A 21,726-nucleotide genomic window follows, 5' to 3' on the forward strand; every position below is an offset into this window, starting at 1 on the left:
CCCTTTAGAAATAGTGCTTTTAATGTATCTAACAATTCTTAACACAACATTCTTATTAATAGTTATGGGGGCATGTTAAAATTGGCTTGTCGTGTGCACTATATAAGCAATATCGGGTTGAGTAATTGACAAATAATCTGGGCAACCAATCAGTTGTCTATGACATGTTGGATCTTCCAATGAAGTCTCATCTTCCAACCTCATATCCGTGTTACAACTTCTGGAGTATCTACATGCTAATCATCTGAAATTCGTCATCTTTGCATTACAACTTTTGGAGTATCTACATGCTAATCATCAGAAATTCCTGACCGGGCTATCATCTCAGCAATAAGTTTCATTTGAGATAGAAGATATCCTCTCGGAGAAAAAGCCATCTCAATTTCTAAAAAATGTCTCAAATATCCAAGGTCAACCATATAAAAACGATTTTAATTTCCTTTACTCCCTTTTTGTCACTATCGGTAATGATCATATCATCTATATAGACTAATAAAACAACATCAACACTTGTGTACTTAACAAAGAGAGCAATGTCAGAATAACATGACTTATATCCCAAGTCTACCATTACTTTACTAAATCTATCATACCATGGTTTGAGTGCTTGTTTGAGACCATAAAGAACCTTTTGTAGTCAAAGAACTTTCTTCTTCTTTATCTCAAGACTAGGAGGAGAATCCATGTACACTTTTTCATTTAGGTCATAGTTTAAAAAAACATTCTTGACATCTAATTGGTAGATAGATCTTTTTTTAATAAAATGTTATGGCAACGAGTGTCCTAACACTGGTTATATGTGCTACAGGGGTAAAGTTTTCTTCATAATCTATTTCATATTCTTGAAAATATCCTTCAGCTACTAATATGACTTCATCTCTTTCTAGAGTTCCACCTTCCTTGGTCTTGACCTTAAAAACCCAACTACATCTTATGGTCTTTTTTCCTATAAGTAATAGACTAATATTACAAGTTTTGGCTTTGTGGAGATCCATTAGTTTTAGGTTAATGACTTCTACCCATTCAGGAATGTCTTTAGCTTCTTTATGAGTTGTTTGTGAAAAGAGTGTATTGATATGAGATAAGCTTTATAGCTAGGTAAGAATGATTCATTAAAAAGAAACCTACTTGGAGGTTGTCTTTCAAAATGAGGTGGTCGATAAGTTTTCACATTAGTTTTGGGTCTTGATACGAGTATTTCTTCTCTCTAGTCATGTCAAGATGAGCTTCTTCTTAGCAAATTTCAACAACTACTTCATTGAGAGGATAATGCCACTGTAATCTGTGTCATAGCCCTGCGTTCTACTTCAATGACGGATAATGCGACTCTATGCTATTTCTTACTCTTCCATGAGATTAGGGATCTCCCATAAAAAATACAAAATTCAGTAGCATAGAGATGGTTCCGGGTAGAGCCTCTAAAGTTGGCATCACAAAAGCTTCTAAGATATGTGGAGGAGGATGAAGAGAAGAATATCCCATAACCCGTAGTGTCTCACATATCAAATGATCCGAAGTAACATAATAAGATAAACCAAATTGGGGGAACTCATAAATTGCCTAACCATATGGACTATCACGGGCTTACTTTTTCAATAAGCCAGTGCGGTGCGACGGCCCTTCCTTACTGCCACAAGCCTTCCAGTCGCTCACTTGCAACTAATTTGTCACGGGCATAGAATGCTTCGCAAACCCGCGCCGCGCCAAACTGTCCAATCTGGCCAGCCTAATAGCCAAAGGCCGCGCACCAACACTTTTTCATATGCTGAATCGTTTTCATTAGCCTTGTCCACCACCTCCTGCACAGCTGCCTAGCGGAAGCTGATCAAGCGCATTTTTAAATACGAATTTCATCTAGTCCATGCCACTTAGTGCATAGCCGTCCCATACCAGCTATCACTTCCGAAAAGGGCACAAACTTTGTCTTAGCCTTGCGTGCCAAGGAGTGTATTGCAACTCCATGCACACGCCACAACAAAACCTCATCATTGAAGGAACAAGACCTTGCAACTCTCTAGCCGAAGACCAATTGATGATTGAACACCATAGCGAAGAGCACCACCCAGACTCATTCGCCGGTGCCTAGGCATTCTCTCGGCTAGCCCCGAGTCACCATACTCGGTTGGAATCACCTAAGGTTATTTCTGGGAAAATTAGCCTTAACCCACGCGCACCCCCGTGCGTCCAACCGCTACGCATGAAACTTCTTGAAAACCGAGAAGTCCTTAACCAAATCTCCAAAAGCAACATCCTCTGATCCGCTGGCACTGCTTAACTAAACAATGCTTCATATCTGTGCTGCCATACAACGATGCACTAATGACGATATCGTTGCCTATCACGTGCCATGCTACAATCGCACGTCACCGATCAAGCCAACACACACCGTGTATTCCTACAGTCGATGCATTTTCCACTCAGTAGAGCTGCGCACTGCAACTGCCCTATTCTGAAAGTTCAGTCCAGGACATGGACAACATAAGTAATATTTGATCTAAATATAGTCAAGTATGTCAAGCTCCCAACTAACTGCCTATATACCACTGGATCTTCTAGATCCACTCCATCTGAAGCTTCCAATTTTACATTTGCTTCCATAGGAGAACTAGCCTTTTTAGAATCATCTATTATTCTCGCCATTACAACAAGATCAATTGCATACATTATGATAAGATAAGTAAAATTCTCTCTTTGAGTATGTAATTTCCAAACCAAGGAAATATTTAAGATTTTCTAGTTCTTTCATTTCAAAAATGTTGGCCACCTCTTCTTGGTATCATCTACCTTATGCAGATTATCACCCCTAATGGTCATATCATCAACACATATAAGCGATATACACTTTCCTCAAGAAGAAGATGATACAAATGTCACGAAATGGCAAGGATACTGATGCACTCCAAAATGAATACAAAAAACTGTAATATAATGTATTTGAATACAAGCTCACCATAAGAAATAAAAATGGAACACAAGTATTATGAATGAATAGTTTCATTAACAATGAAATTAAAAAATACAAAAAAGAAATTCAAAATACAAAGAACCTCACTACAAAACACTCATAACACTCACAAAGAACCTAAATCTACCCATCACTCTCGTACTTTCACTATGCACGTACACTCACATATTTATAGGAGAAGAGGGATGAAAGGAGAGATTAGAGAAGGAAAAAGGAGACCATACTAGCCATTGTATTAGCAGATAGTCCAAGTCAACCAAGGTTGACTTAAACATATGTATATACATACACATATATAAACAATATATAATATGTATACATATATATACGTATATACATATACAATATTATATATAAAAATATAAATATAAATAAATTATATATAAATAAATTATATATATATATATAAATATAAATATATATATATAAAAATACCCCCTCAGTTTGCAATTACAAAAAGAATCCCATTACACAAGATATCATTGTATTCTTCCATAATACAAATTCTTTAAGGGGCTTCTAGATCTTCCTTGATATGCTCTATTACACAAAAGGTCTCTAAAATCTTCAATAATGTCAATACTTTGAGAACCTGTAAATAGAGCTAAAAGAGCAATCCAACTGTACATAAAAAAAAATTAAATAACTATACTTATATATATATATATATATTATGGAGAGAGGATGGTCAAGCATGCCAAAAATACAATATATGGAAAATATTTAATAAGATAATTTAACATTTTTCAAAATCATTTAAAGTAAGAAAAAATTTTCAACATTAATTTTTGAAAAATCATTAAATTTTCAAACACAATAGTCATAGAGCGAGATTCACCTCAATAGATAATTTTTAAGAACTCATAGTTCTTAATTCATAAGAGAACATAATTGCATATTATCAAAATGAAAGATGCATTTATAAAATATCTCAAAGATAAGCTCATAAATCATTAATTACTTTAAACATTTATGAAAACATGCATTATTCAAAGTCAATACCCATTTCACAAAAAGCACATTAATGCATAAAAGGCATGACATATAGATTTTCAAACAACATCAATACCATGAATAAATAACTCATAAATGAGTTTAAATCATAAAATCTCACAAAGGGGAGTAAATTACTCATAGATAGATTTTCTTGTAAAAACAAATCATTTTTATCGAGCGGAAGATACTAAAAATGATTCAAATCATTCAATAAAGATTAAAAACGGAAGATACTAGAAATGATTCAAATCATTCAATAAAGATTAAAAAAGACAAATATGACAACCATGGATCAATCAACTATTACATTTTAGAAGCAATATTAACCATACAACTAATGCATATATAAATGAATCATGCTATAGTTTAGAATCAATGAAAAAGTCACTTATGGACCAAATACAAGAAAACCTTTCAAGGGAAAACAACTTTAAAAAAATATGAAGCGATTTAAAATCCCACAAATATCAAGAAATGCTTAGACCAAGAACTCTCACAATGGGGATACACACCAACAACTCACAAAGAGAGTCACAAGTAAAAAATATAAGAGATCTTTCATTAACAAATGCTTAGAAAAGCATTAATTAAATTTATGCGAAACACACAAGATAACCAACATGGAACAAATTTAAAATATCCTTAATCATGCAATTAAGGAATATTTAATGCAAAATGCATAAAAATATTTCAATAACCATTTCCCATACAAGGGAAAATGAGTAGTAAAAGTTTAAAATTTTTATGGAGAGATTTAAAAATCCCACAACATAATGAATGATATATGCAAATCTGAACACCAATTTGCTTATCACAAGCAACCACTTCAACCTAAAAAACCTCAAAAATTCAAGTGTATCAGTGGATAGGACGAGATTAAGTCAGCAATAATCATTTCCATGACCATGACCATGACCATGCACATGCAATACAGGCTCCCTGTCAATATATGATCAAACACAAATGTCAACAATAATCATTCTTGTGATCATGCACATGCAATACAGGCTCCCTGTCAATATATGATCAAACACAAATGTCAACAATAATCATTCTTGTGATCATGCACATGCAATACAGGCTCCCTGACAATACAAGATCAAACACAAATGTCATCAATAATTATTCCAGTGACCATGTACAGGCAATACAAGCTCCCGGGCAATACAAACCTGCTACAATCATAAGAGGTGCACATAACTCACCTCACAAATGATTGTAAAACTGCAAACAATATTATCAACTACAACGGATGCATATAACTCACCACAACCATGTTTGTAAAACTGATAAATAAAAATCTCTTATCTAACAAAAATAACACCCAAATAAGAGATATGAATGGAGAAACCAACGAAGTGAAGAGTGCTTGTAATAAAATCAAACTAATGTCATCAAGAAGATAAGAAAAAGATCTACAAATCAAGGCAAAAATATTAAATTTTACAAACTTTCGAAACACCATGGTTTCAAAAAATAACTAGAAGAGAATCAGAAATGGCCTCTAAAATCTGTCTCCCTTTGCTCAATCTTATACATAAAAGGTATACTGGGATACCCTCCTGTCTCTTGTCATATGTTTGGCCAAACTTATTATATGGGATTTGTGACTCGAGTTGAACATTAGTGTTTCTGTTAGCATTTTCATCTACTGGAAATGACATAAAAAATGAAAAGTAAACCCCACTCTCCTTCTCATCCTTAAGCTGAGAAAAATACGGTGTATGCCTATGAAAGACATGTCTAGAGATCCAAAACTTTCCAGATGGATCATAACATTTATGACCCTTTGTCCACTAGGAAAACCCAAAAAATAACATTTTACAACTCGCGAGGAAAGTTGCAGGAAACTCTAAAGCACATAATTAATATATTTTGCCCTTGAATCCGAGCGAAGAGTTCTAATCTTAGCATAAAACTGAGTTTTAATCATAGCACAAAACTTCCTAAAGATTTTCAAACAGCTCATTTTTGTTCTTCATAAAGTATATTCAAGTAAATCTTGTATAATCATCAATAAAACTAACAAAATAGCTAGAACCACCTTTTGATAAAACTGGTGAAGCACCCCCGACATCTGAGTGAATAAGATCAAAAGTTTTATTTGACCTTATCTCCCTAGATCTAAAAGGTAAGGCGTGACTCTTTGCTAGCCTGTAACTCTCACATTCCTTTACATGATTTGACACAGAAATTTTAGATCCACCTAAACTATCCAAAAATACAAGATGTTGCAGTCTAAAATTAGAAATATGACCAAGTCGTTGATGCCACAACATAGACATCTAAAACTACTGCTCTTAAACCACCTCCCCGTCTCCTCTGTCAACTTAAGTCTATTGAATCCAAGTAATACCAGTCCCCTCTCCTGGCCAATCCCAATCCTCCTACCTGAAAGTTGATCCTACACAATACAATCCACATCACAAAAGATTACATTACAATTATGTTTAGTAATTTGACCAATAGAAATAAGATTTATAGCTAAAGAAGGAACATGAAACACTTGAGAGATATTCAAGTTACTCAAAAGAGAAGATGTGGGAGTAAGATGTTGAAGAATGTAAGTCTCATATTACATGGAATCTATTAGCCAACCTGAGAAAGCACTCAAAGAACCAATAAAAACAGTACCAAAGGAGATGCACAACGAAGAAGAGGAAGAAAAAGAAACTGAACTAATAGAAAGCTGTTGAATTTGCTTAAAACTATCTGACTTGGCAGTAGGCAAAGAACCTGAAGAGCTTCCTGCAGATGGAATACAATACACACTGCAAAATATCTTTAGACTTTCCAGTCTCTCCAACACATTTAACTATGAAGGCCCCATACTTCTTTTTCTTCAGAGTAGGAGATGATTTCTTCATGTGACTAAGCCTTTTGCAAATGTATCAATAAGATTCATATCTCTCTTGAACCCATCAAAACTTCTTTCTCGAGGTGCATCAGTCCATCCAACTGTCTGAAGCCATACAATCCTCACAAAGGTGATATTGTTGAGCCCAATTTGACTATTCAAAGACTTGCTTCAAATGGACCCATCCATCCTTAGCAGCTTCATACTTCAAATATTCATGGCAATATTTTGCTCAACAGAGCCTAAAAGCTATGATTTCATCTTCGCATTTTCCTTTTCCCATTCTTCTACATTGATGTCATAATTAGGAGCACCCTTCTTTGGTTTCACTTTAATGTCATCCAAGTATCCTTCATAACCAAATCCCGCCGTCTTCATACATTCAGGCAAACATGTAAAGTTAGTCCCATCAAGCTTGACTTGAATAACCTGAATGGTCTCTCTTCCATATTACACCGAAGCCCCAAACTACAATTTCAAGGCTGCAAAAGACAATATCACAGCAGAACACCACCAAAAGAACTATATACGAAAATAGTTCAACGGATTATATCAGGCCAATATGCTATGCACAACACAAAGACAACTAACCAAAACCATTATGAGCCTCAACACACCAAAAAATCTCAAATTAGGATAAACACAACCATAGGTGTCTCAAACTGATGCAATACAGTCACAAACAGTAAGATACCACACTGTTGAGCCTAGTATCACAAACCAACTAGGTTGAAATCTCAAAAATGCTATCACCACTCGTAACAGAAACCTCAAGACTTCATCAAAACTCACCCAAAACACCAAAATCAACACTCAAATCACTAATAATGTCTTCCTTACTCAAAATTCAAAAATGACCTAAACCCAAGCATTATTTGCCATTGAAACCCACCGATTTGGACGAAATAAACAAAATTCCCAAATCTGGTCACTATTCACCATGATTTTCAGAAAATCTTCAAAAAATCATTGAAATTCCAATTTAACTCTGACACGATTCTTGATTTGGTGGACTCCTAAAATCAAGAACTATCATATTCTTACCTTACCCAAAGCAGCCTCATTCATGCATACTGACAATGCTGACATCAGCAGCTCGGCACGAACTTGAGACAGGCCAGAGAATGGAGTTTCCTTCCTTCCCTTCCAAATGACAGCCCTACTCGCTCTTAGCTCAAATATGACTTTGATACCATTTTGGAAAGAAGAAGAAGAAAACAAGTGAGAGGCAAAAGCATAAAGGAAACTTCATTAGCTCTAAAATGAGAGAGATACAACAATACAGGGGAGACATCTCCTCTACCTCACTAGAAGACAAAAACAGTTGTCTCTACATTAGCACTATGAAGAATACAAGAATACCCCTGAAAAGAATGAAATGTACATATACATTGAAGAGGGGTAGCACACAAAATAGTAATACATATATTACATCAAACTTAACAAGTATAAGATTTGCAGCTTAGGTTTGAGTCGTCCTGGGTCTCTGCAGATCACTTTGACCGACTAGCGCCATATAATTTATTTTAGTAATTTTTTTATATAGTAGTGGTGCCTAAGAACAATACATTGTGAACCACTTGGAGCAAAGTAGAGGATTTCTAAGGTTTTTGTGTATGAAGCTTAAGTTATGAGTTCCATTCCATTCATTTCTCTGTTCTTTCTTTATGGTATTAGTATGCTGTATGCATTTTAAACACTTCATTCAGGTATTGGATGAAAAATCATCGGCCATGCTTGTTTGTTCTGGGGTGTTGTATTTTTCACATGTACCATTGCTTGATCTGTCACTTTAATTTGTGGCAAATCTATGTATTTGTTTAACTATTTTGATACCTCATTGGACTTCATGATTTGTTTAAATCATGTACCATTGTGGATGTTCAATTCCGTCTCTTGTGGTGGTGATACTTTGTAACTTTTTTTTTTCTCTTGTTGCTTTCAGTTACATCTTTGTTTTCTATTCCAGTTTTTAATGATTTCTTTTTGTTGTATCTCGTATTCACAGCTCCATTGTCAATAGATGCCATTTTACAAGCTGTCAGGGAACATCCAGAAGGTCTTGCAATGACGCGTGAGAACGTTAGAGCTTCCCTTGACCAAATTGGGTCTGTTTCTTGCAGTGGAGGGATAGAAGAGTCCTATAGCATTAGTATCCAGCAGTTCATGCCTTGGAATTGTTTATTTAAATTATTAATTTCAAATATCATTGTTTGCTTTATTGGATATTTCTCTTGACTATGTTATAGACTCTAGGGAAATTATTGAAGTTGCTCAAAATGATGAGGTAGTGTGAATTGATCAACTGTTTCCTTTCCTGTGACTTATTGTTCACATAATGGTTATGCCTCCAGCTGGATGGTTTCAATTTTGTTCATATGCCAGGTTGAATCAATTGTGTTGAAAAGATATGGAAGAGATGGCTATAGGATTTTCCGATTGTTATCTATGAAAGGCTGCTCCTGCGATGCAAAAGAGGTCAGAACTTGTACAGCAAATATGATCATGTGTTCCATTTGCATGCACACAGGAGGGCAAAACATGCTAGTGGAAGTTGGCATTTGAACATTTTCTTTGCTTGAGAATTGTGTAGTTTTCATGCAGATGAATTTTTCATATTTTTTGTGTCGAAGATGTTCATTTGAATTCAAGTTTTGAGATATTTATAGATTCTATGTCCTTAAGGAGACTGAGCAGATGAGGTTAGCCTTGTTAGAGATAACATGAATCGACTGATATAACCTGCATTGAAATGGTACATTCTAGATTCATCAAGATGCATCAAGAACAGTCCTTTTATGTTTTGGACTGGCAAAACTGTGGATTTTGTGATAGATGGGTGATAGGTCAGTTATGTAGGTATAGAATCTATAGATGCATCTATAAATTGCCTATATTTAATGAAGAAAGATGCTCCGATATTATGCTTTGTATGTTAGAATGTAGTTCTTCAGTTAAACTGGTCTTGGGTACAAGTTTTGTATCTTGACTCGAAGAAAAATGATATCTGTGAGGTCTTGCACTATGATACATGTCAAAAGGTCAAGCAATGTAGGGTATCTCCATTCAAGTCAATTTGCTAGTGATAGACCCTTTCCATACTCACATTTTGGCCCTTCTAACTCAAATCCAATTTTTCCCTATCTTCTTCATGACTCTAGTACCATCTCAAGTGAAATGATATTAGAGAGAGGAAGAGTTGAGACCAAAACTATTGGGTCTCCTTGTAGCATTAATGTTCGTGATGGAAAAAATACATGAGAATATTCTTTATTAGTGTTACAATGGATAAAATAAGAAAAATACCCACGCTTTTGACCTCTTATGACGTAATTACAATTATCTATAGAAAAAATAGAAAATTAACATTTATAGCTCTGTGAATTTTCATAGGTAAAAGAGTGGTTATCATGACTCTTTTGCATATGCCTAGATTACTAGTCATTATGTTACTGTTAGTTCATTGAGCAAATATCATAGTTACGGTATAAGTGTCTTCCTATATCATGGTATTTTTCAGGACTTGAGGATTGGAAGGATAAGACTTGCTTGGAAAGAACATGGGCTATATATCTTGGGAGGTTCTGATGTAAATATGTCATCCATTAGGCAAGCATGTCTAGTAAGAGTTTATCCTATTGCAACACCTTAGGCTAAGCTGTATTCTTTTGTCAAAATGGATATGGATTATCCAGAGATTATAGATCAAACATTGTAGATTGCCTTTTCCTTTCATTCAGTTGTATGGAGCCCTCTCGTCTTCTCTATTATGGTATTCAAATACTCTCTTTTATTAACGAATTTTCCCACACGATTGCACTTTATCTGATCAAATCAAATGATTAAATGAAGTCTATATTTTTATTTGCCACAAGTTAATGAAAACTCGACATATGTTTTCATTGAAATGCTACACTTTGATAATGGGTTAGAGAACATCCCTTATGGTGTGCAAAAAGTACATTCATGAGCATGGTATGATGATATGATCACAAGTTTCATGCCCAAATACTCCAAAACAAAATGTAGTAGTAGATAAGAAAGGTAGGATCTTTTAGCAATAATATGTTCCTTGTTGCTTGGAAGGAATGTGCTGAAGATTTTTTGCATAAAAAATATTTCTATTTATAACTTATTTGATCATAGAACCTTTTTTGATGCTCTTGGTGGAAAGTCTTCCCTTTGCTTATGAGATCCTTAAACTACTACCTTTCTTATACCACTCAAAGTTTTTTGGATGTGTATTATTCATTTACTTGGTCCAAGTCATGATAAACCCTATGCTAATTCAATAAAGTGTGTTTTCATTAGAAGGCAAAAAAGTGCAAGTGTGTTGATCTTGTCTCTCAGGAAAGGTCTCTGTCAATCATAGTCGCAGATATAGGCAATAGTTTGAAAATACAGTGATAATATCACTATAAATTCATAAAATGCTATTAAAGGCAAAATATCATGATATTTTGAAAATGTCAGAAATTTATATATATCACGATAAGATTACATTATTATTAATTAATTTTTACTTTTTACTTGTTTTCTATATCTTAAGTACGTTTTTCTTCTTTCTTTTATATTTTTTGCTTATTTCTTTCATTGCATGCAATGTTGTGAATAACGTTGAGGCGTAGCGAGGCGTAAGACACTCTCATGAAGCGAGGCATAAGCTTCACAAAAATATTAAAAAATTGGCCAAAAAATAAATAAATAAAGATGCATCATTTATGTACTATTAATGAATAATTGGATATTAAGTGGAGAATCTAAACTAAATTATAAAACAAATTCCAAGCAATGACTACAACGCAATAATTTAATTGATCTAACAAAGAAGTGATTATTTAAATGAGGAACAAGGGACAATTAATATTAATACAACATAAAGAAATGAATGTGTGAATTGTGAAGTAACAACTAATAAAATATCAACAACTGGAATTATTAAGCATTAGAGTTAATGCACTTTTACAAATTGAAAGTGCAATAAAATTTACAAGGTTTAAGTTACTGGTGATATACATGAATAATCATATGAGAAACAAAACTAAAAAAACCAAAAACTCCAATAAAAGTTTCCCATGATCCTATGCTCCATCAATATATATATATATATATGTATATGATTAATTAATTAATTAACAAGACCAAAGTAATTTTCTGATTAACATACCCAATTGTTCAAGAAACATAGGGAAGAAGAAGAACAAAGAGAGAGAGGCTCTGATACCATGTGAAAGTATCTTCAACAAGATACTACAATCAAAAGTACACTATTCTTGGAAACGAATACGTGCACATACGCACAACAAGAACACTTGAAACACTTATGCACAATACACAAACTCACAAATGTGCATTTGCACTCATAAGATTCATAAGCATAAAAAAAAGGTTGGACTATAGTCCCAAAACCCTTAACAAATACAAGAGGAGCAGCCCATATTTATAGGGCATTGAATGGGCCTTGGTGGGGCTCCACACCTAGTCGTTGGAGCCCCTCCAACGGTCACAAATGTGACCATTGGAGGGGTCCAATGACTAGTGTTGACCCCCAAGGCAAAGTACAATGCATTAAATACAAAAAATAAATTAAGAAAAGAAAAAAGAATTTACAAAAAGAAAATACAAAACATATTCAAGAAAATGAATATGTGTAAATTAGTGAATTGACTAAACTACCCCTACGGCTAATAATAGAAGATATATATTTTATATATATAATAGAGTAGATACATATACATATATCATGTATATGTATATGTATTACCTGGATCTGAAATTAAAATAATTTTTTTTTTATTTTGACCGGGTTTTACAATTGATGCTGATTGGGGGAGGTAATCTTAATTACAAAATCTAAACTACTGTTTTTTGTGTATTTTTAGGAGATTCTCTCATATCGTGAAGGTACAAAAAGCAACGAAAGAGTGGTGTCTCTATTTGGCAAATCTTGACTAGGGGTTTCATTTAACGAAAGGTCTTGAGAGTATCTCTCATAAGCATTTGTTTGTTTTTCTTGACTACACTAGGTATAAACTTGAATATTTTGCGAGGGGTTCTCAACTAAATTATCATCATTGTGGAATAATTCCAAATTACCACTATCGGGTTTTTTATCATACAAAGTATCATTATCATTCAAAGAGATAATTTGACTTAATTCACAATCATTTGATTCATGAGAATCAATTTTATTTCTTGGCAAGAAATCAAACAAGAAAGCATATTTTACTTCTTCTTTGTTACTTTATTTATCAAAACCATTTTCTTTTTTTTAAGAAAGTAACATCCTTGGACAAATAAAGTTTGTTATTCTTAGAATCAAAACATCTATTTCCTTTTTGCGTTTCTCCATATCTCATAAACATATTTAATTGCTTTTGGAGACAATTTATCACTCGTGGGAAAGTACAAAGCATTTACAACAAAAAATACGTAATCTTTTGAAATCGGGTGGCATTTTGAATAATTTTTCAAATGGAGATGTATTTTGCAAAACCGAAGAAGTCATTCTATTTATTAAATATGTTGATAAAAAATATACACAATAATTACAAGACAACTTCACCGTAATCACAGTCATACACACACACACACCTAATACCCATCACTCTCTCACTTTACAAATGCCGACACCCACCAATATATATGAGAGGAGAAAGAGGACTAGCCCAAGGGCTAGTTGGACCTCTTCCAACTAGCCGTTGGGTCTAGTCCAATGGCTAGTTGTGGTCAACATAAATTGACCAAGACAAAGATAAAAATAAAGAGGACAATGCAAAAAAATAGTCATTTAAATAATGACTAAGAAATAAACAAATTAAAATTCCTATTCTACCCCCTAACAGTATACATTAAGTATACTCAATCTATAAAACACCTAGTCTAATGACTAAACACCCAATAGGTACACCAAAGATATACTCAGAATACAAAAAGAAATACAAAATTAGTAAAAGAGAAGGGATATATGGAAGGAAGTACAAAAGTTATACCGAGTACACCTAAGTATTCATCGGTATACATACCTGAAATACATGTATCTTAACAAGAGTCTATATACACATGCAACCACTTTAGTTTTTAAATTGAACCAATTAACTTGCAAAAGTGGCTCACATTGGTAGACATCAGCTTATCTGACATGATCTTTACAACTGTAAGTTTGATCCTCATTTTTTACTAGCCTAAATATATTTAGCCCAGCTAACAAAAGTCAAGATGTATTTGCTGTCGTTTTGAACGGTCGGAAAATCCGTACATTTTCCTTCCTACCTTCACTTTTCCTACATCTTTCTCTCTTCCAAACGTGCCCGAAGAGATGTGATCATACTTGGATCATACACCATAGAAGTTTTTTTCTTGTCTTCCTCAAGGATCTGATGTGAACTTATTTACTGTCAAAGAGCTCTTTTTAAGGCAATGTAACACTTTGCAAAAGCTTGACATCGTTTTAAATGAAAGATGCCCCATTGTTTAAAAATACAGTTTCTTATATTTAGAAGATTTCTTTATTCTAGTGTGTAAACCTCTCTATCAGGATGTATTGTTGCAGTTTATCTGGAAAGTATAATTTGGAATGAGATGCAGATCAATTATTAATATGGTGTTTTTCATGATCATTTGCTTTTTATAGGTGTCCGACTATACACTTGTGGAAACAAAGGAAGCAGTGAAACTTCTTCATAAACTCTGTAAAGATGATTATCTCCACATGGAAGTAAGTGATGAAGCAGCAAAACTTCTTCATAAGCTCTGGAAAGATTATTGTCTTAGTATGAAAATTTCACTTGTAAGCATGAGCTTTATCAGACACCCTCTACTGTTGCTGCCATTATCGCTACACTTCTGGCATGTTGATGCTTGCTTTAGTCCGAGTTAGTGGACCTTAAGTTGATAATGTAGGTGGTTCTTTTCGTTTAATACATCTTTGTCCTTTTAAACTGTCTCATTGTTTTATTCGAAAATGCACTTAAGATTTAATGATGAAAACTGAACTCTCTTGGACTAAACATAGCTTACGACAACCATGCTGTCTAGCATCATGAATCATGTGTGCTAGTTTTTTTCCTATTTCATAAAATAAAATTCATATTTTGGGGATTCCATAATGGAGAGCCCAGGGGTGTAGATGCTGGGCTGGTATCACTAGAGATTACTAGACTCCAGCACCTAGTCCCACTCTAATCACAAGGCACCCTTCACAAGGATGTGGACTGAAATCATTCATTGGAATTGAAGCCACATCAGGTCTAGCTAATTGGCTGCACTTGCATGGGTTTATTGTGGTGACGTGTAGAAGGGTGCATGTGTTAAGTTGTAGATATAAGTATATATGTTTAGCTATGTATACTTATATATGTGTATGTACATACATATATATACATATAAATATGTATATATATTTTAAATGGTTGTAATAGGTAATACCCATTAGGGGTATTTTTGTCATTTCACATTTATGTAATAGGCTGTGCCCATTAGGGGTGCATCAGTCTTTTTTGTATTTTCTTTATTTTTTCCTTTTTTTGTAACTCCCTTTTAATGTAAGGGCTTTATGGTCAAATGACCATTAAAGCCGTTGGGAGCTCCTATCCTAACGACTATTTGGGGCTCCCTTGGCCCCTTTTGAGATGTATATAAAGGGACATCTTGTCCCTATTTTTGTTAATACTTTTCTAAGCATTCAAACTCAATAAAGATCTATTATTTTTATGTTTTGTGTTCTTTTGTGTATACCCATTGGTGGCTCTTGTGATCTTATGTATTTGTCATTGATTGGCTTGTGTATTGTCCCTTTGTGTACTTGTGCTTGTGCCCTCTCTGTTGGTAATTGTATGCCTTTGATTGTTCTTTTGTATTCCTCTTGCTTTCATTACATGGTATCAGAGCCAAGAATGACCATCTTGGTATTTGACTTTTAATGATGAATTCAAGATTCTTTGGTCGTAGAGATAAGGGAATCTTATTCTGGTAAGTATTTTAAAATCTTTGTTTATTTTTTACGTTTGTTTCCTATCTCATGCATTTTGTATGAGAAAGCATTTTTTTATGGTTTTTAAAATAAATTTATTAAGAATTGTTTGTTTGTTGTTCCTTTGAAATCTTTTTGAAATATTCTTTGTTTTTTGGTTGATCATAAGCACATGATTGAGCTCTTTGGAATGTCTTTATGTTTTCTTGTTTTTCCAAAATTTATTGTGTTCTTGGACTTAGTTGAACTCATATTGGTGTTGTTTAGTTCAAAATGATTTGAAATGTCTTTTTTAATTTTGTATAATGATTTTGTGTGTTATTCACAAGCATGATCTTATGAGATCTTGCTTAACTTGTTCTTGAATTTTTTTTTGACATGCTCTTATGGGAAACCTAGATACTTTATGTATTTGAGAAATATTAAGATTATATGTGGTTGGTTCTTAGTGATCATAAGTATCTTGTTATTTTTTTGTAAATTTGAGTTTGTATACATGATTTTTCTCTATTGATATATGATCTTTGTGCACTCTTTATTGTATTCTTGTTAGCCCTTGGTGGGTTTTCTATTGTATTTTTGCTTGTTTCATTACATATATAAGGTTTTAAGCATGTTTTCTTCATGCATGACATGTTCCTTATGGGAATTGTGCACTCATCCTTGTGGAATTTGTGAGGTTTATGAGTGCATTTCAATGTGTTTTTTAAAGATTATTAAAAATATTTATTTTATTGTGAGAGCTCTCTTGTGTGTGCCCTTTGTGGCTCTCTTATGTGTTGGTCCATTTTGTATTTATTGGTGGACATTCTTGTTTGTATTCGAAGGCCCTCCTTTGTGCTTGTCTACTTTGGATTCTTTGGTGGACATTTGCTTGTATTGTCATATGATTGCATTTATTGCATGGATTTACTAAACTTATTTAAGGATTCAAACTCTTATTATTTGACTTGATTTGATAAAGGTTTACCTATTGTCATTTGTTTTGGCTTAGCCAATCATTTTCTTTATTCGATGCTTCCATTTTTTTGTTCGGCTTTTTTGAGGTGAGCTGTGTACACCTCGCTGTTGTGGAGCGAGTGATGTTTGTTGGGGTGAGTTGTGCGCACTTTGTTTCTTTTGTCAGTTTAAATTGCCAAGTTATGTGTAATATCACGTGTATTTTCATAGTCAAATTCGAGATTTCGAAAATTTGGCTAAGTATAGAAAATAAATCGGTAAAACCTTGATAGGCATATATCCTTTGAGTCTAGGTTTGGCCCAGGTCTCATCAACAAGGCCTAAATGAGCCAACGAAAAGGTGAGAAAAAGTTTTATTTTTAACCTTTAAATTGAAGCGAAATTCAGGCGAATTTCAGAGGCGAAATTCGAGTTATATATCATTAGATGCGTCTTGAAATTATGAGTTCAACGGTATTTTACTTTTTTGAATTCGGGCTACGGTTGACCCGAAAATCACAATTTTTAAAAAAAGGACTGCCTCAACGGGTCATGTTCGGATTTGGATCAGACTGGATCCAATGTGCATGATCCAAATTAATATGGATCTGGGCTCAATCCAAGACCCATAATAAATTGGAACTGATCCAGCTTGGGATCCGATTGGATTTTGGATCCGGATCTGAATCCAGTCCAACGAAAATACAACTTTAAATTCGATAATTATGCTTGAATTAAAGTTAATTAGAGTTAAAAAAAAAGACTCCCAGAGGGATAAGGTACCCTATGAAAGTTTCTGGATATTTAATTATTAAAATATAATTGATTACAAATTTCAGAATTTGCCAACTAATTAGGACACCTTAGAAGAGTCCTTACTAGTTTGAGAAAGGTAGAGAAATCTAGAAAAAAAAGAAAGATTACATGAATTAGGAAAGGAGTGGAAATGTCAACATAATAATAGTTCAAAAAAATTGGAAAGTAGGGTGGAGGAGGACTCCCAAATGGAAAGTTCTCTCTTCAGCCCACATTAGAAGGTGCTATAAAAAGTCAAAAAAAAGGAAGAAAGAAAAAGAAAGAAAAAGAAAGAGAGAGGAAAAGAGAGAAAAAGAGAGAAGGGAAGAAGGAAAAGAAAGAGAAGGAGAAAGAAGAGGAGATCCTCTTCCTCTCCAACCATCCGACGTTTCATCCATTTCTCTTTTCTAACGTCAAAAGATACGGGTGTTCTCTCTTGTCTCGGATGAGAAAAAGAGCCTAAATAGGCTTTAAGCAATGTTTTTTAAGGGAGCCATGGATTCTATCTTGATTTTTCACTATTTAATCTATGGAAATCGATGTAGGTAGGGCTAAAATATGTGAGATTGATTTCCTACGCTATTTCTGCATGCATGAAGGAAACATGTATATATATATATATATATATATATATATATATATATATATATATATATATATATATATATATATATATGTGTGTGTGTGTGTGTGTGTGTGTGTGTGTGTGTGTGTCTCCATGGACACTTTGGATAGATCTGTCCCATGTGTTTAGCAGACAGATCTGGCCATCGTGATGATGGGCAGATCTGAGTCCTTGTCCATTCTGTCTGTTAGACAGGTATGTACATCCGGATAAGATGGACATAGGACGGTGGTTCTTGAAAACGAACCTAATCCATGGAATAAGAAATATATGCATATTCAGTTAAAGGGAAAAAATTGTACTTATGTTTTTTGGCCCGGGACAGAACGGGCAAGTATCCAGTCCCAGACAACTGTCCAGTGTTGGACTGGACTGCTGTTCATAAAAAAAAAACTTTATATATATATATATATATATATATATAGTGAGATCCAGCAGATTCAGTCGACTGGGGCTGGCATTTTTTGTCAAAAAGAAAAAGAAAAATTCTTTTGTTGGCATGTGTCACAAAAAAAAAGTTTTCTTTTTTTTTAACTCTATTGCCTGGCAGCCCAGCCGAACTGGGTTCAGCTGGGCAGCTGCAGGCCTTGCCAGGCCCAGCTGACTGGGTCGGCTGGGCAAGCTTTCTGTGTAACTTAAAAAAAAATAAGGTTCAATTTTGCCCAGAACTGAACTTGAACAAAAAAAAAAAGGGAATCAATGGGTGCTCGGCTGGGCAGGCCCAGCACCTTGTCAGCCCCAACCAGTCGGCTGGGCAGGTGCAGGCCTGGCAGCCCCAGTTTATATGTTTCTGCTGGAAACAAATTTTTTTAATAACTTGTGATATGCATTATCATGTGTTCAAGGATGAATTATATAGAAAAGAAAAAAAATTAATGCATGATATGCTTGTGTGAAAGACACCCAAATTTCATATGTGATTCATACATGCGGTGAATTACATTGCATGCTCAGTTTGTGCATAAATGAGGGTCAGACTTGTATATGTTAATTTTCAGTTGTGCTTATTAGAATCTGAAAAAAAAAATTCGAGTTTGGTATGCAAATTTTCAGATTTGCTTATTGTAATAGATTTGGCTTTATGCATGTTAAGAATGAGATTTTCACATGCTTAGAATTGATTGTTTATGCTTGATCAATGTCTTCATACAAAATTACTTACATGTGAATGTGTAAACTTGAAAAATTTATGTGTTTGGGCAGGTACATAATTGCATGAGTGTTCACATGTTTTAGTTTAAGATGATTTATGAGTGGAAGCATGCATTTAGCATGATTATGTGAACACGTATATGAGAATTGTTATTCATGCACATCCTTGATTAACATATATGAATGTGCATTGAAAAGCATGTAAAATGAATGCATAAGTGGCATGTTCTTTATGATTTTTGCTTTGGATGCATCGATGATCAAAAGTGGATTATCATAGGTCGTTTGAGCCTTAAGCATGTATTGCTCCTTGTTTAGTTTTTCTTATGCATCATAAAAATCAACTTAATATTTATTGAACTAATTGCACTGTTACATGTTGCCACGGGCTGTGATCCCGTGATGAGTTTCACATGTTGATTTGCGAAACATATGTTGTTGGATTTACAAAATAAAGAAATTGAAATAATAAAAAGATAAAAGAAGAGAACAGTGTAATTCATTCTTCCTGGATGTCCCTTCTTTAGTGTGAAAATCATAGACTTGCGGTTTTGGAGGACTGTGAGGATACTAAAACTCTGTGTGCGTTGTTGTGCCCCTGAACCCAAGTAGGTGGTTCACCTCCTGGCCACGGTTTTAAGAGTTTTTCGCCACTTTGTCTGGGGGCGGTGTGTAGACACAACTGTTATTTTTTGGTATACCAAGAAGTGACATTAGTGAATGTTGATTTTTATAATGTCCCGACATTAGATGTTGATTTCTAATATTCCGATGGATGGTGTTGATTCCTGATATCAGTCGAGGGCTAAGTATGAAACCTAGTAATAAAATATAAATTGTATGCTAAGCTACAATTGAGAACCTAACTTGGCATCAGGAATTGTTTATCCGTTTTGAGTATCCGTGGGCAATCATAATAAAAAGAGAAACTAAAGTTTGTGTGCATTAAATAAGGATACGAATATAAACGAAAACTTTGATATAAAGTAATAAGTTATTGATGCATGTGCATTGAAATCATGCATATTCCTGTTATGCATTAGATCATGCATATTTACTTGTTTTCCTACTCGTAGTAAATTAATGATTGCATGGTATTTACTCTCTAATGCATAATAAAATTTTCCTATTACTTAATAATGATTCATATTGTTTAATAATGATTCCCTCTTGCTTAATAATTATTCCTTATTGCATGAATGATTAATTGAATTATGAATTTGTTATATTTGCATCATTTTAAAATATTGCATGATTCTTATTTATATTCTTTTTACTTATTTGATTCATTAGAGAGACTCATACGTAGGATCTTTGATTCTGACACACTTACTCTTATATTTTTCACTGCCTCTGAGACCTAGTGAGGGGACCTGCTACACCGAGAAGCTACGAGGGTTACACGACTGCTTAACAACTTTGCTTAGGGACATCGTGACTCTACTTTTTTATTCATTTGTATCTTGTTCTCAGACTCTATGATTTTGATTAATAAAGTTGGTTTAGTTTAGATGATGGTAGTGTAAGATCTCTTGTGTTTGTGGATTGATTATGATTGTAAAGGCCTCGGGTCTCCGGGAATGTTTCCACAATTGTTATGTAAAAAAAAAATCCTTTTTAATGGGTATGAGTTGGGGTCGTTAGATTATGAGTGTAGTATTGGCGCTTGTTTTGACTCTGATTAACAAATGTTTAATCTTTGGTTCTATGAGTGAGTTGTGTGCACTTTGCTATGTTCCTAAAAATCTTAATATTATTGCTACTTTGTTTTAAAATTCTAATTGTATGTTATTCTTGTTTAAAACCTTATAACTACTTGGTTATAGTATATTCTTTTGTATAGCTGGAACCTTTGTTTTGTTCTCTCTACAGGTTCTTGAAGATGCGATAGATTGATAAAGGAATATCTTCAATGCATTGTACCATGAAGATGAAGATAACTGCTGAAGGCGTTTGGGGATGATCACCAATGAAGATGTGTATTTGCAAAATTCTCTTGTGCGTTATAAAGATGGAGATTTCTATTGAAGACACTTGAAGACTTGGATCTTTTCCATTGATTCTTTTTTTTTTTATTTTCAAACGTTCGGTATATCACATCGTAACTTTGAGGGGGAGTGTTAAGTTTTATATATATATATATATATATATATATATATATATATATATATATATATATATATATATATATATATATATATATATATATATATATGGGTATGTGCTAAATGAGTTTTTCAAGGTTTTTTTTGTTTTATTTTTAAATTCTGACCGTACAAATGTGATCTATGTACTTGATTTTATAGGGATCAGCTCTTGAAGTGTACGATTCCGACACATGGGTGGGCTTTTATAATTTCGAAAAATCAACGGTCTAAAATCTTTCTAAATTTTCAACTCTCCAAATTTCATTTTTTTCATTGAAA

The 21,726-nt window shown here is 33.8% G+C and overlaps 1 protein-coding gene across 2 annotated transcripts in view; it reads left to right on the plus strand.

Moving 5' to 3' along the window:
- LOC149820140 (RNA polymerase III subunit RPC82 family protein) overlaps window positions 1-21,726 on the plus strand; it is a 94,061-nt gene that overhangs the window by 57,845 nt on the left and 14,490 nt on the right. For both annotated transcript variants that reach the window (XM_089982625.1, XM_089982626.1), the window contains 4 exons: window positions 8,827-8,970; window positions 9,068-9,105; window positions 9,204-9,296; window positions 14,452-14,535. In XM_089982625.1, coding sequence (XP_089838751.1) covers window positions 8,827-8,970; window positions 9,068-9,105; window positions 9,204-9,296; window positions 14,452-14,535 — 359 coding nt within the window. The remainder of the gene's footprint in view (window positions 1-8,826; window positions 8,971-9,067; window positions 9,106-9,203; window positions 9,297-14,451; window positions 14,536-21,726) is intronic.

The sequence above is a fragment of the Nuphar pumila genome, chromosome 12 (assembly GCF_984573655.1).
Source record: "Nuphar pumila chromosome 12, dmNupPumi1.hap1.1, whole genome shotgun sequence".
Taxonomy (NCBI): Eukaryota; Viridiplantae; Streptophyta; class Magnoliopsida; order Nymphaeales; family Nymphaeaceae; genus Nuphar; species Nuphar pumila.